Here is a 15,829-nt window from a genome sequence, read left to right as displayed (position 1 = left end):
AGTTGGTTGGTTGGTTTAAGAGAATATGATATTATACCCTTATGATAGTCCAGGATGAGAGACTTTTAAAAATATAACATATGTTTCTGTTTAGAAACATAATACGTACTTTATGTAGAAACTTGGTAAATACAGCAACATCAAAAGCGGGGGGGGGGGGGGCCTTTAATTAGAAGGGATTTTGCTTTTTTAACATCAAGTTTTTTTCTTGCACTTCTGTCCAGTCTAGAAAGTCAGGTTTTTGTACCTTGGGGAAGGAAATTATAAATGCCTAAGAGTATGATTTTAACTTGAAAATCTGCTTTAGCTTTTCTTAAAACACCGCCTTTAGCAGAGTAAAGAATTTTAATAGCTAGGTATATGAGAATAAAAGATTAGAGGTGAATTATGTACTTATTAAATTAATCTGCCTCTTTATCATCTTTGCTATGGAGCATTACCCAGTGTTAATTGTCTTCCTATTATCCAGCCTTTTTATCCGCAAGTGAGGGAATTGATGAGGATATGTGCATTGTGTTATGTCTGATCACAGTTTGACTAGCACAGTCTGGAAGTGGGTTGTGCAGGATGAGAGCAGCAGCCTAATTGCTCTCCCTGCATCAGCAGCATCTATAAAGCATCCTGGGAATTGCTCGCCCTACGTTCAGAGCAGCTGGTCACATGAGCCTGGATTTTCAGTTCAGTTCATTAGTCAGCCATTTTGGTCAACACCCTGCTTACTGCGCACAACCAATCCTATTAGAACTCAGCATCCTGGCTCATCTGAGCAGATCCTGGAAGTGATTTCTGCAGTTCAGGATTTTTTAAGCTAAATTGAAAATATTGGTTTATTTTTCGGGGTTTTTTTTTTGTATTTTTTTTTTTCTGCACAAAGGAGGATTTTTCACTTATTCATGCAGAGGCCAGTTTTTTAAAGCCAGCTAAGGTGGTATCGGCTGTGCAAGACTTAAAGCGTATAGCTCAGCTGAAAAAGGAGGGGGTAGGGAAGGGAAGATAAAAGGAGAGAAGCTAGGAGAAGACCAGACATCATCTTATTTTGCTATGTGGTAGGAACTGTCTGTGAGAAAAGATAGTATAGAATTGTTTATCTTGAGCAATTGGTTCTTAAACCATAAGGCATTTTTCCTTGTGTTTTGTTTTGATCTCCCCCACCCCTTTTCTTGAGAGCTTTGTTCCAGAGCTTTGGATTTGGGGGTTTTTGGTGAGGAGGTTTTATTTATTTTTGTTGGGGTGAGTGTGTGTGTGTGTGAGAGTGTGTGTGTTGTGGTCCCAGCTGAGTCATCATGTCTGCTCTGACGCCTCCAACCGATATGCCAACCCCCACCACTGACAAGATCACACAGGCTGCCATGGAGACCATCTACCTTTGCAAATTCCGAGTGTCTATGGACGGAGAATGGCTCTGCCTGCGAGAGCTGGATGACATCTCACTTACACCTGACCCAGAGCCTACCCATGAAGGTATGGTCAGACCCTGTCCACTAGTATCTCACCAGCATCCTCATTGTTACAGTAGGCTGGGAGGGTCAGGGAAAGGTAGAAAGAACCCATATGCTAACCTGTTAGCAACCATGAAAACCTTTCATCCTTAACCTACCACCCAGTTCCCCTTCTCTACTTTATGGGAGGAAAAAATATTTTTTCCCTGCCCCCTGAGGTATCCTTTCAAAAGATGCTGGTGCCTATTTAGAGCTCTTTGTCTTTACGCCTCTAAAGAGAATATTTGAGTTCACTTATCACATTTGGGCCTAATTGATAATGAAGAAGCTATTAATATTGATTATGTACTAAAATATTATGGAAATTGCAGTAATTCTTAATAAAGTAAGTTAAGACAGCATGACTGTAGGATTGTACATGACATAGTTGAAATGCTCGGTGTTTTACCAAGGGGCATCAAGGTATAATGTTAAACAGCCTATGATATCTAGAAAATATTTGGTCAAACATTATCTTTTTAATAATATGGACTATAGATGAGAAAGCAATTTTACATTCAGTACTTATTTGAATGAATGTGGACGCTTAAAAAGGATAATGCCGCGAAAAGGTTAAGCATGATTAATAAGGTAATCTTTACCCATGGAATCTATTGGCCATTCCTTTTTAAAAGTTATTTGTGGTAACTATGATGACCCATTTGAAATTTCCATGGTGAATACCTTTGAGACCTTCGTGGTCGCCTAACTTGTGACTTTCTGCTGGAGCCTTTTCTAAATTATCAGAGGTTTTCAGCTTGTACCCCTTAATACTCCTAACTCAATGCCGTAAGGAAGAGAATTAATTTGAGTCATAGTTGCAAATATTTTTGTTTTTTATGTAGTGGCCTCTTAGCTAGTGTTTATTCTCTAGCTTTAAAATAATGAAGACAGAAATACAAATGAGGAGAAATTCTTTATCCACATCTGCCTGGTATTTAGGCATATCTGCAGAAGAGGGGGCATAAGGTGAATTACATAGCAGATTGGGTTAGGGAAAAGTGATTCCTTGCCCTTGACCTTGTATTGCAACCTTATCGTGACTCAGAACTCACCCTTTATTCCGAAAAGAATTTTATTTTCCCAGTTGGGCTTAGCCTTGAGAAAGTTTTAGAGAGGATTAATATCACAGAACACAAAGTCATTTTGTTGTGTCTGTAAGGGCAATATTTAAGTAGTTTTTAAAGACCCTTTGCGTCTTTTAACAATTGGTTTGTCAGATGGGCAGCTTCCTTTGGCTCTAAGTCTCAGAATCAGAACATGCACAAGACATCAGCTGGAATTCCATAGAATGCCAGTATTGTTCAAAACAGCCTCCAAAGTTTTAAGAATCTTTAGGGAAGAAAAGCACATTTTTAGAAGGCTACCAAGAAGTCTTTCAGCAAATGCCTCAATTTGCATATTTTGTTTTCAAAAATATTCTCATCCATGTTGAAAGTAATGCAATATGAAATATTCCCTTAATTATAAAACCCAGTATATCAGTATCTCAAAAATAATTTTTATCAGTGTCTCAAAAATAATTTTTAACAATTTTAGTACTTTGACTATGTATTTGTTTCTTGAACAAGATTCCTGTGAGTGAGCAAAAGTGAACTGTTTGGTTCATGTGAGCATTTGAGGTGATGCTGTATGAGTCCTTCAAGGGGCAATCTGTGATGGAAAATGTACTCGGGCCACAACCTAAGCTCTAAGTGGCACATCCTTTGACTAAGGAAAATAGACAAATAGGGAGTTCCAACACCTTAAAACCAACTAAGGAGGGTGTGGAGGAAAATAGAGAAATGCTGTCGTTGAATTTTGGAATTTTGCCTGAAATTGGGCAAGAGAAACATCAATTGCAAATAATTAGAAATGGAAATAATAAAACAAAGTCCAGGCCCAGGAAAGCATCTGTAGGTTTAGTGATCTAGGAAACAAGGCGGTGCTTTACAGGGCTTTTATTTCCTTGCTCTACTGGCTAACTCAGGATGTCTGAACACTCATTTGGACTCAGAAAGTGTCTGCTTTAATATTAATACCAGTGATTATTATTAGGTATAATTTAGCTATCGCCAAGCCAGTGATAATGTGAATCTCACCTTGTTGACAAAGTGGAGCACCTGGTGCCTGGACACACAAGAGTATTCATACTGTACTTCCTGGCTGACTCATAGAGGGAAAGATATCTGACCACACAAATCCTGCAATGAGGCATCCTGACTCGCACAAGAGAAAGTGGACAAAGCATCATATATCCTCGTAAGACGATAATATAGATTGTGTATGCCCTCAGCAATAGGAGCTTTGCAGTTTCCAACTTTTGTTTTCTGAAAACAGAGCTCCCATCTCTCACTTTGCAGACCAAAGTACAGTCCTGGACCTAGAGTTTCTGCCTAGCTTAATCCTTAAATACATGAGCATAGAACCATTCATTTCGTTATTTCAGTGCTTATTGGTTCAAGGAGGTGATCTCTCTCTCTCTCTCTCAGTACACTTTTTTAAAAAATTTTTCTTATGTTTTTTTTTAAGATTGTATTATTTGTCAGAGAGAGAAAGAACACAAGCGGCAGGCAGAGGGAGAAGCAGGCTCCCCACTGAGCAGGGAGCCCCATGTGGGGCTCCATCCCAGAACCCTGGGATCATGACCTGAGCTGAAGGCAGACACTTCACCGACTTAGCCACCCAGGCGTCCCTCAGTACACTTTTTTTTTAAACCAGGAGGAAATCTACAAATCTATGATTGTAAGTAGATTTCCCCTAATGACAGGAGCCTAGGATTGATTTCACAGGAGAGGAGAGGGCTCAGAAAAGGCTTCGTTCAATGAGTGAAACTGGGCTGGACACTGTACATAATTAGGCGATCATCAGGCAGACATGGGATGAAGGGGGGACATTTCCAGCAGTACCTGGTGAGCTGGCTGAGCTGGAGAATAGCAAGTAGTTAGGAGCGGTAACCATCTCATTGTAGGTTAGGAGGATTAAGTGAGATAATTAATGAAAAACACCCTATAAACGTTAGTTATGTGTGTAATAGTTATTCATGGAGCCATAGTTTGAGCTGTACCACATTCATAAATACATTACCAATTTAATGTATATTTCTGTTTTTATAGCTAATTTTTTGGAGCAGTCTAAGCTAGTTGTTTACCAGACAAATTAAAGTAGTAGTAAGCTTAAATTCATGTTTTAGCATCGTCCTTTCTTGGACCTCCATAAACAAAAAAATAACTGGTTAAAAATATAAGTCAGTTATCAAGCAACACTTATTTTCCTATTAGCCTTTTAAAGAATGGGAATCTGACATTGAGAGATAATGCACACAGATGATCAATTTAATACAATAAAATATACCATCTGGTTACAAAGACAGCTATAGGCTTTGAAATTACTTTTTTGGCTTAGGAAACTTGTTAATAAGAGACAGACTATGGAAGAAGTGACCTACTGGGCAGACACAGTGATTTCTGGGTTACAGTAGAGAACTGTGTGTGATGGCGGACTTCATACGTGCTGTTATTGCGTAACTCTGCAGTGTCCCTGGTACTTGCAGTTTGCTTTAGTGTTTATTACAAGAGCTGGCATTTTACTGTAATGTATAAAGAGATAGCTTATCTGGAACATCTGCAAGTATAGTAATGATGCTGCATTATATGCAAGGATGAGTTTTGGTCTGTCTGTTGGTCAGAAATATTTACTGGACGTCCCTCAATGCAAAGTCCAGTTCTAGGGACCAAGAAATTGATAGCCCTTCACATTTCCCAGAGGACAGTTTGGGTGCAGATTATGGGTGCAGACTTGTGATCAGGTTTTTCCATCCAATGGGAAATACTTTACTGATAAGACATGGGAATACCAATAAGATAAAATAATCAAGGAAAAGCCCCCTAAAGATGTAATGGAAAGTGTTACTCAGTGACTATAAGTGTCTAGTGCTGAGATAACCCCATTGACATTTACTAATGTACTTTTTACTCATTAATATCACTGCGCCCTAGTATAACCCTATCCCACTTGGGGAACTGCATATGTTTTCATGTAAAAATGCATGTCCCAATGGGCATTTTGACAGGGGAAGCCAAATTTACCAAGAAACTTCATAGCATGAATTCACTATAGTCTAGTCTTCTACACCTGGGATCCTTGATCATAAAAATTTTACATAAAATTTTATATCTGTATATTTTTTTTTCTGGAAGAAAAATCCTTTGTGTCCATTAGAACCCTCCAAAGGAAAAAAGTAATACTTAAAAAACTCAGTTTTTATCATACAGACCCTTGGTCCTTCATTCAACAGACATTTAAGTATTCTATTTATAATTTATGCCCCACACTACCGTAGGTCCTAAGATACAGCACAATGAACAAGTCCAGTCCTCTGTATTTCCTGGACTTATTGGCAAGTGGGGGGTGTGGTGTGGGGTACTTCAAGCAAGTAAAATGATAGTCATTGCAGTACAGTGGTACAGAGCAAAAAATCTTATTCCAGGGAGGATTCCCAATTTAAGTAATGTTTGAGGGAAGACCTAAAATATGTACTGGAGTTTTCTGGGCATAAAGTGGAGACAACAGGTATTGGGGGGGTAAGGGTGGTAAGGAGACAGTACTTTCAGAGACCCAAATGCCAGAACTGAAAGATTATCAGTATATATTTTCAGCCCCTTTCCAAATTTCCTTTCTAGATAATTTTCGCCTCTTTAATCAGAAATATTAATAAAGCCACATGCTCTGTTAGGAACAAAATGTTAGAGGTAGTGATGAAATAGCAGATTTTTTTTCATTTCCATAAAATCTTAAGTGTTTTAACAATGAATAAGTGTATTATATGTGTGCATTTACTCCTATACTTTAATAAAATGAGCACATATTAAATTATATAATACGTGAATTTTTTAATAGCCCTCCTACATAAGACTTAATAATAATAGTCATTTCTCTAAATTAATAGAAAAACAAAACAACTGTTACTCTTTTATTTTATAAAAAAGTATCAAATTTATTTTGTAACTGGTTTCATTTTTAAATTAGAGCCATTGGGTACTTCTTGTAACAAAATTCTTTATCGAAAGTAGGGAAAACAGTAATGAGCTATTAAATCCTGACAGTGAACAAAATTGTGGGGTCATCCATTTATAAAAGCCATTCTTAATGGTAAAAAGTTTACAACTATTACTCTTAATATTAAATCCCAGTAACATGCAAATTTGTGATCAGACTTCTATTTTCACTTATTTGTATGTGAACATTCCCTTATCTTTTTATGATAAGCATGAGTTAACTGAGAAAATTATAAGTATGCAATGCTTGATGTTTCTTATGTGAAACTAACTGAAGTTGATGAAGAATCAAGGCTACAATTATTTCATAAGTGAATGTGTTAATCATACCAAAAGTCTCACTTGACTGAACTACATAAATGATCTTTTCTGCATTTAACCCAGTACCTGCATGCACACGAGGCATCTGGCTATTAAAACAGTTTTCTGTTATGATTAAACAAGCAAACAGTGCTCCATGTGTTAGGGCATAAAAGAAGGATATCTGTGCTGTGTTCCACAACAAAGTCTTAATTTTGTCTTTCATTTTCATTTCTAAAACTACCAGGAACTAATAATGTCACATCTAGATTCCTACACCTACTTGCAGCTTTTCTCCAAACCCATTTTTCTTCCTATACTGATTCATTCTTCATAAAATTGCCTAAGAAGTCTTTATGAAAGCAAACTTTTCGTTCTTGTATGAAAGCCCTGCTTCAGGCAGCCTTCTCTATTACATGTAGGGTACTTTTGGAAAAGGGGTGATGGGGTTGTTGCAGGAGGAGATGTTATCATTTATTGAGCAATGATTTTGTGCCAAGAACTGTTTCCTCTGAGTAACAGGTATGTAGTATCTCATTTATTCGTTACAACAACACTTTGAGCCTAGGTACTATTATTACCCCCCTTTTACTAATTAACTCTTGGGAATGTAGTAAATGGTAGAGCCAGAATTCAAATGCAGACAGCCACCGTTCAACCTGCCTGGGGCACTCCAATACCAAAACTTGATGAATGTAAGTCCAACAACACACCTGCATGTAACAAAGGGCATCTTCTCTGGTGACATATTTCCAGTAGTTTTGTACACAGTTGATCACAGCATTGGCCAGCTTAAGTCCAGTGGACGTCAGTGAGGCCAAAGCATGTCATTTGGGATATGCTTGATGATTGCCATCAATTAAATTGGAGATCTTAGCTTTTATCCACTTGTTTTCATTTTCTTCTTTCCACTCATTTTTATGAAGTACAGGAAAATATTTCCATGATTGTACGGATACTACCAAACAGCAGAAATGGTACATTGCTGAAGCTGACCTGGCTGGTCAGTTACGTGTGTGCAGCAAGCACCTTTATGTGCTAAATTTAAAATGTTTCTCAAGTAGGGGCGCCTGGGTGGCACAGCAGTTAAGCGTCTGCCTTCGGCTCAGGGCATGATCCCGGCGTTATGGGATCGAGCCCCACATCAGGCTCCTCCGCTGTGAGCCTGCTTCTTCCTCTCCCACTCCCCCTGCTTATGTTCCCTCTCTCACTGGCTGTCTCTATCTCTGTCAAATAAATAAATAAATAAAAATCTTTAAAAAAAAATGTTTCTCAAGTAGATGTACAAAATAATGTGAATAGATGCTTGTGGTAAGAGACATGTTCGTGATTATGGATTGTTGGAAATAGTCACTACACTGAATCCTTAGTCTTGAAAGGCCAAGTATTTCCATGCCCTTCTTTCGGTAATTTTACTTATCTGATGTGTTTTTTCAAACTCCCATTCAGTACTTAACTATTTCAGCCAGCCGGTTGATTCTCACTTCACCAGGACCCTGATTATTCTTGCTGTTACACTCTTCCTTCTTGAGATTCTGCGTGCTGACATCGAATCCGGGCATGGAAGGCCCCTTGACCTCCTTCTTCCCCAAAGCCTTCTCTAGCATGCACAGCACCCTGCATCTGCTGAATCGTTGGGACACTGTGCCACTCGATTGAATGCGCTTGGAACCATTCTCCAATGATTAATTTTAATCTGTGTGATTCCTCATTTATGAAATCATGTAGAAAGTTCTTTGAGGCAAAACTTTTCTTTGCATCCTCCCGAAGGCCTCAGAGTACCGTGTACCGTTTATGGTAGCTACCCCACACACTTTGGGTGAATTCCGTAATACCTCCTAATCCCAGGAAATAATCAGTGGTGAAAGAAAAGATTATTGAAATACCTTCCCTCCATTACACACAATTTATGTTTTTTGAGGTTTTTTAATTTAATTTTTTAGCCACTTTTTTCCTATTCCAGACTCACTGTATCTTACTTAGAAAATTGAAGTTTAGTGTAACATAATAATTTGTTATTGTTGTTTTCTAATATATCCATGAATAATATTCAGTGCTGATGAGAGTACAGGAAGACTGGGGCATGGGCTCTACTGGTAGGTTTATGCATTGATGCTACCTTGTTGGAAATTGCTTTGTCACTGTGAATCAAGAGCCTCAAAAAATTAAGTTCCAGTGATTATACCAGACATCCATCTTTGGGGAAATAATCAGAGATATTGATGCAAGGCACAGTTTTATGATTGATAGTAGCAAAACCTTAAAAAGCAAATCAAGTAGCCAAACAGGAAAATGGGCTCAATAAATTCTATGCAATGGGCACTAAAAATGGTGTTGTAGAATATTCAGTGGGGTAGGGTATTGTTTAGAATATAATTTTTAAAAAGCTCTCTCCCAAACTACATACACTGTGGTCACAATTTGTGTTAAAGGAAGGGGTACACATTCACCGTAAGTAAAACAAACTGTACCCAAAATGCAAAAAGTTATTCCCTCTGGATAGGGGAATGACAGGTGATTATTATGGTATTCTTTATGCTTCTTTATGTCTTCCACAAATATTCTACAAGAGGATATATTACTATAATCAGGAAAAAATGCTATTTTTTTAAAAGTGGAAAAATTTGTAAACTATAGATGTGCAGTCATCCATCTGACTCATATTTATTAAGTACTTTCCATGACAGTTTCACATATCCGTGAAAAAGAGCAATTGCCTAAAAACAGAGCTACTGCTTTGGATTCTCTCATCGGTATAATTTTTTCATATGTCTAACAGACCATGTGAGTGTTTCCATGTCATAGGCCCGTGTTTATTTACTGGCACGCTTTGTTTGCAAAGCTGTCTGAAAACTGCCTGCAGTGCAAGGGTGACCCACAGGGTCTAGACTCGTGCTTTCGGTATAGCATTTGATTTCTTTCTTTCACAAGTGTTCAGAAAAGAAAACCTGAATTGTTAAGATTCTAGTTTTCACAGAATCCTGTTAGTGTTCTTTGCTTTTGACGTGGCACACCTCCTTTTGTAATCTGCCCTTGGTGAGATTACGGGAACACTTGCTGCCCCCAGCCCGGATAGCCTCGGATCTGCATTGTCAGGTTCTCCAAGTTGTGATCACATGTGCACAAGGCAGTCTTTGTGAACTTCTCAAAGTGTAGAGGTGGTAGCTTTCAATTCCATCTCAGAAGCCTACTGGGCAAAGTTCTTTGGACAAAGTTCATCCCTTCTTGTTGCCCTGCCATGGAATAGCTTGGGCTAGTCACCCTTTCAAGGTAAGTTTTGCCCAGCTTTTATATACTCTTATCTGGGAGAGAAATATCAGCAGAGCTCCATGATGCCTCTGAACTGACTGTAACGTGCTCTCCGTAAAATCAGAGTTCTCCTTCCTGTTCCAGTGCCTTCCCAATTCCTTAATGCCCCTGCCCTGGTGTCTGCTTCAGTGCACTGTTCTTAAGCACAGTGACTTACTGTCTTTCCTCCCTATTGGTGAACCTTTCTGGGCGTTTCTTAGAACAGAGCTTTTTCTTTAACCTTTTATTTGTGCCTTTCTTAATGGAGTTTACATGAACTCTTCTTTGGGTTATCAGCTTCCAGTGCCAGAAGGTCATTTCTTGTAACCTAGTCACTGACGTATTTAACATTTTCCAGATGAAATCTGTACCGTGTTTGACAACTACTCAGTGATGGAGCTCAGATTGGAATTCAAGTTGTTGGATTCCCAGACTTGGGTACTGTGAGACCTGGCTGGAAAGGGCAAGCACTGTCATTTGAGAGTACCCACAGTATTCTCTGCTCTTCAGTTGTGCTGTATTTTTCGTCAGTTCCCTCTTTTTGGGGGTAGTAGAAAGTATGAGGCAGTTTTCCATTATGGCTCCTCCAACCCCCCCACCAATCCACTATGACTGCTATGAAGTACATTTTTCCCCCCTCTGTACAGAGAGCAAGATAGAGAGCAGGAAGGCAGGGGAGGGGAGAGGGAGAGGGAGCAGCAGACGCCCCCCTGAGCAGGGAGCCCGAGGTAGGGCTTGATCCCAGGACTCTGAAATCATGACCTGAGCCGAAGGCAGGCACTTAACTTACTGAGCCATCCAGGCACCCCTAAAGTGCTTTTGAATACAGGGCAGTAAATGTGAAAAACTGTTCTTAAAATTTTTCATATTTGAACTTTGCTGGAGAACAAGCAAAGATTTTGTTGAGCTTTGAAGCACATGTGTGGAGGGACAGAGAAATAGACTTGTTGACAAATGACCCCTAAGTAATTATTTATTTTTCATTATAATTAAATATTCCCAAATAAAATGTATATGTCAGTGTGCTGAAAATAATGGAGGTTTTTTTAAGAAAATGTATATATTATTATGTGTAAATGTATTTAATGAAAACAACTATTTTTCTAGTTATATAAATGATATCTTCACACGGTAAGAGTTACAGAATACAGAAGAGTATAAAACACAAAATAGTGGAATTCACCTAAAGTTCTAGCACCTATTGATAACCACAGATAAGATTTAATAATCAGGTTCTCTTTTTTATTAATACAGAGTTCACTTACAAGCTCGGACAGATTTTTACATGTAAAATCGTACCATTCCTGTGTTGTGTGACCTGCCTTTTCTCCTCTGCAGTATCTTTCCATATCAGTAAACAGAAATCTTTATCAGTTCATTTAATGTCTTCCATTTTTTGGATATGCCATAATTTCTTTGACTTCCTTGTTACAACTTTTAGGTTGTTTCTAAATTTGGCTACCACTGACAGTTTGGGTACATCATTATGTGTATAATTTGAATACTTTACCAATCTTCCTTTTTAGATGTAGAGTTTCTGAGTCAAATCGTAAGATATTTTCATTTTTTAGACACATTTCCAAGCTGCCATAAACATTAAAAACATTTTTAACAGCATGGTATCATGAACTTTCATTTGGTTACTTCTTTGCAACTTGTGTTCGCCTTTCACTACTACAGTTGGTTGTGGTTTCTCGCAGTACTAAAATCTGAACTTTCCAAAGGAAACCGTTTTTGTTTTTTTAGTACAGTTGATTCAGCAGCTATAAACTGCATGGTTGTATTTTATGTTTTTCTTTCTTTAAGCTAATGACAACATCCTAAGCAGAAGAGAATGAGTTTTACTGTTAGAAGTACAATGAGAAATTTCATGATTTTCTGTGATTGCTGGAGTTTGTTTTCTGCATGAGAGGCTGCTGGGATTTCTCTTTTCTTTCTCCTAGAGCTGTAACACAGGATGTGTACTACATTTCATCTGAGAATTCCATAACGTCTAGTCCTATGGGCAGCAGGCTTCCCCGTTGAGGTATTAGGCACCTCATGATTATTTCTTGCTGTTCAGGCAAGGTGGCAAAGGGTCTTCTGATGTGGGGAGGCCCCCTTTTCCTCATCCCCTCCGTCCCTTTCAGCCCATGCCCCCCGCCAGCCTTCCAGTGTCTCATAGCTGCTCACCTGACTTAAGAATCTATTTTATCTTCTCTTCTCTCTCTGATACCGATCCCTTTTTACCTTCTGTCACAGTTACTTAGTTCTCCTCAAGGGCAGTGTCTATGGGCTTTTTCTGTTTGTGACTTCTGTACAAACTGTACTAACTGCCTTAGTAAAAATCCTTTGCTCAGCACACAGGCTAAGTATTAAATGGCTCAAGTGTTGACAACTATACTAAGAAAGCCTGTACTGCTCTTAGGTTTTTCTGCTTTCACACAGAACACTTTACTTCTAATACTTCTGGTCACCAAATGTGTGTGTGTGTGTTGTGGGGGGGAGGGATTCTACCGTCCAGCAATTCTGTGACACCAGCTAGGTGTCCTGCAGTTTAACGCAGTTCTGACTCTATATACCTGGAGACAGTGTCAGATCCCACAGGATAAGGGCTCAGTCCCACAAAACTGCCCCCCACTTCAGACACTGATCACAAGTAGTAGATCCCCAGGTTACCCACAACTTTTGTCTAACTTGACGACAAATCAGAGGCTCCCATAACTAACCTCTTTCTCTTTAGATTCATTTATTTGCTAGAACGGTTCACAGAACTCAGGGAACATGTAAGTTTGCCTTTTACTTATTAAAGGACATGATAAAAGGATGCAGGTGAACAGCCAGATGAAGAGATACATAGGGAGAGGTCTGGGAGGGTCCCAAATGCAGGAGCCTCTTCCCGGTGGATTTGGGGCCTGTCACCCTCCTGGTATGTAGATGTGTTCACCAACTGGAAAGCTTTCAAACCCCATACTACTGGGATTTCTTGAGGCTTCCTCACGTAGGCATGATCAGTAGACTCCATTTCCAGCCCCTTTCCCCTCTCTAAAGAAGTGGGAAGTGGGACTGAAAATTCCAAGCTCATTATCATGGCCTGGTTTTTCTGAGGACCAGCCCGCATCCATGAGCCCAGCCGGAGTCGCCTCATTAGAACAAAAGATGCTCCTCGTGCTCTTATCGCTTAGGAATTCACAAGGGCTTCAGGAGCCCCGTGTCAGGGACTGGGGAGGAAGACCAAATAGAGATTTCTTATTATAAAGCACATGATCACAGTCACTTAATGTTACTTTTTTCAGGACCATTTGTGTTTCTTTGCCAATAGTTTTGTTTTTACTCTACTGTGGGGAAAAGATAGATCTTGGCCTAAATTACTGGTTTATTGGAACAGAACCTCTTAGCATTTTTAAAAATTAGTTTGATAGTTCCTATACTAACATTTATATTACCAAGCTAATTTTATCATTAGTTAGTTTAACAGCACCTCAGCTGTTTGGTTTGCTTATGTTGACTTGTTTTCTCCCCCATGTTTAATATTTAGGTTTTTTTTTCTTTAATCCTACTCTCTTCTTTTTTAATTATGGCAATTATACTTAGAAGAGTCCAGCTTGTTAGCTACATGAGAATACAGGGCACATGTTGGTTTCTTGTAAAGGTAAAGTTGACACTGAGTACCGAAGGTATGCTAAGTACTTTAAATTAACCAGCTTTTATTTTCACAACAGTCTTTTAAAGAGTTATTTATGATCAGTAGTTGGGGCTTCAGGAAGACCTTACCTCAAGAAACTGTAATACACTTTTTAAATCAGAGCCACCTAGCCTCAAGGAGACAGTGTAACTTGGTTATATTTCTCTCTAAATTTGACTGTAACTTGGTTGTCCTAGTAATGACACTCCTGAAAAAAAGAATATATCAAGGAGAAGAGAGATCTCACAGCCCTGAACACCTAAATAATGGAGAGGTACTTTGAGCTCATTCAAGCATTCTTAAGAGAGAAGGAGCTTCGGGGCACCTGGGTGGCACAGCGGTTAAGCATCTGCCTTCGGCTCAGGGCGTGATCCTGGCGTTGCGGGATCGAGCCCCACATCGGGCTCCTCTGCTGGGAGCCTGCTTCTTCCTCTCCCACTCCCCCTGCTTGTTGTTCCCTCTCTCGCTGGCTGTGTCTATCTCTGTCAAATAAATAAATAAAATCTTTAAAAAAAAAAAAAAAAAGAGAGAAGGAGCTTCAGCTAATTCCTTCATCCGGAGAAAAAAGAGGAACTACACAGGGCCCAAGGCCTTGTGAAAACAGTGGCCCCACCCCAAATCTGTATCACTGTCAAAGCCAGAGGCCCTTCTCCAGACCATACTGCCATCGCCACTGAGCAAATATTTTACAGTACTACCTAATTAGTCTGCTGACTTACCTATTCTTAGACCTGAAACAGAATGATAGCCAAGAAAATAGTTCATTGAACCTCAAATAAGCTATGCTTCCTAATTCGGGGCCCTTGTACAGTTCCAGCCTGTCCCTTATCTTTTGACTTTAAAAAATGTCTTTGTTCATGTGCATCTCATGAGTCTGTTAGGGGCAGCATTTATAACCATTTAATCCAGGTGTCTAGAGTGGAGTGGTGGTCCTGATGTTTCATTACTAGACACAGGGTACCACACGCAGTGACAATTCACTTGGCATTTCTAAGCTATGCAACACCTTTCCTTGTCAGTCAGTGTTTTGGATGGGAACTGAGGTTTAGCCAGAGTAACTTTGGAAGCTCCCTTTACTATTTAACATTTACAGTGCACATTTGATATAGTTCTGTTGGTACAGCTCTGAATTACACACTATCTATAGGAAAATTTTAATGCAGGCCTCTCTTCTGTATTAACTAGCAAACCTTTAGATTATTGCTCTCTGAAATTTGTGAATATATATTATATGACACAAAGTTAATATAGATTTTTAGATCAGGCAAAACATGCTCAAAAGCAACAAAGTATTATCCCTAAAAAAATTAAATGTTCTGGGCAAAAGAAAAGAATTGTTCGTGGTACTACCATCTTCGATTCATGTATTAGATACTTCCACTTTTGTTGTTTTAATAATTTGAACATATTCCAGAGGGCATAATTTTAAAAAATATTTTAAAAATTTTAAAATTTTAAAAATCCTTCTTTGAGAAGATTATAAAAGAACATCACCGTATCCATTCTTTATTGCAATAAAATACTGAGCATGCCACAGTCAGTGGAGAACAAATTTAGAAGGAGAAAGCACACCTTTTTTATCTTTCAGGGGAGGGGGTTAATTGATTCCATCACTCTGCCACTCATAACTTTAAATTTGTTTTAAAAGCATAACAGAAGATATATCTGATTGGAACAGACTGGGAAACTGCGGTAGATGGGACATGGCAAGGTGAAAGTCAGAGAGACCCATTGTACTCACCACCCCTTCCTACATAGAAATTCACTTTCCAGGGCCCTTCTGTTCTGTGTACAAGTCTCAGAGGACCTTTATATTTTGCTTTAATAATTAGGTAGACTTTTATTAGGTGACAAATACAGTTTCTAGGTAAAGAAAATGTAGGATAAAATAGGAATATTCACCTTACTGACTTTCACAAGGTCAACGTAGCAAGTCTTTAGAGTAAACTCATACGATGGTGAAGAGTACGTTCTTGTAAATCTATAATGCTATGTAATGTAAATCTGTAGCATATTGTCAGGAAATTATATTTGAAGACGATGTATGGAAATATATATAATGT

At 38.8% G+C, this 15,829-nt stretch overlaps 1 protein-coding gene across 13 annotated transcripts in view; it reads left to right on the top strand.

Annotated features, from left to right (window-relative positions):
* RUFY3 (RUN and FYVE domain containing 3) overlaps positions 1 to 15,829 on the top strand; it is a 76,472-nt gene that overhangs the window by 13,103 nt on the left and 47,540 nt on the right. Inside the window, exon 1 of one of the 13 annotated variants that reach the window (XM_034671719.1) lies at positions 241 to 1,461. The exons of 8 other annotated variants lie outside the window; for them this stretch is intronic. In XM_034671719.1, the coding sequence (XP_034527610.1) occupies positions 1,284 to 1,461 (178 nt within the window). In that variant the 5' untranslated portion in view covers positions 241 to 1,283. Of the gene's footprint in view, positions 1 to 240; positions 1,462 to 15,829 lie in introns of those variants that run through there. 4 more of the 13 variants (XM_011225360.3, XM_034671720.1, XM_011225359.3 and 1 more) reach the window with 4 other exon arrangements.

The sequence above is a fragment of the Ailuropoda melanoleuca genome, chromosome 11, assembly GCF_002007445.2.
Source record: "Ailuropoda melanoleuca isolate Jingjing chromosome 11, ASM200744v2, whole genome shotgun sequence".
Lineage (NCBI taxonomy): Eukaryota > Metazoa > Chordata > Mammalia > Carnivora > Ursidae > Ailuropoda > Ailuropoda melanoleuca.
This window is presented reverse-complemented; position numbering and strand designations above follow the sequence as displayed.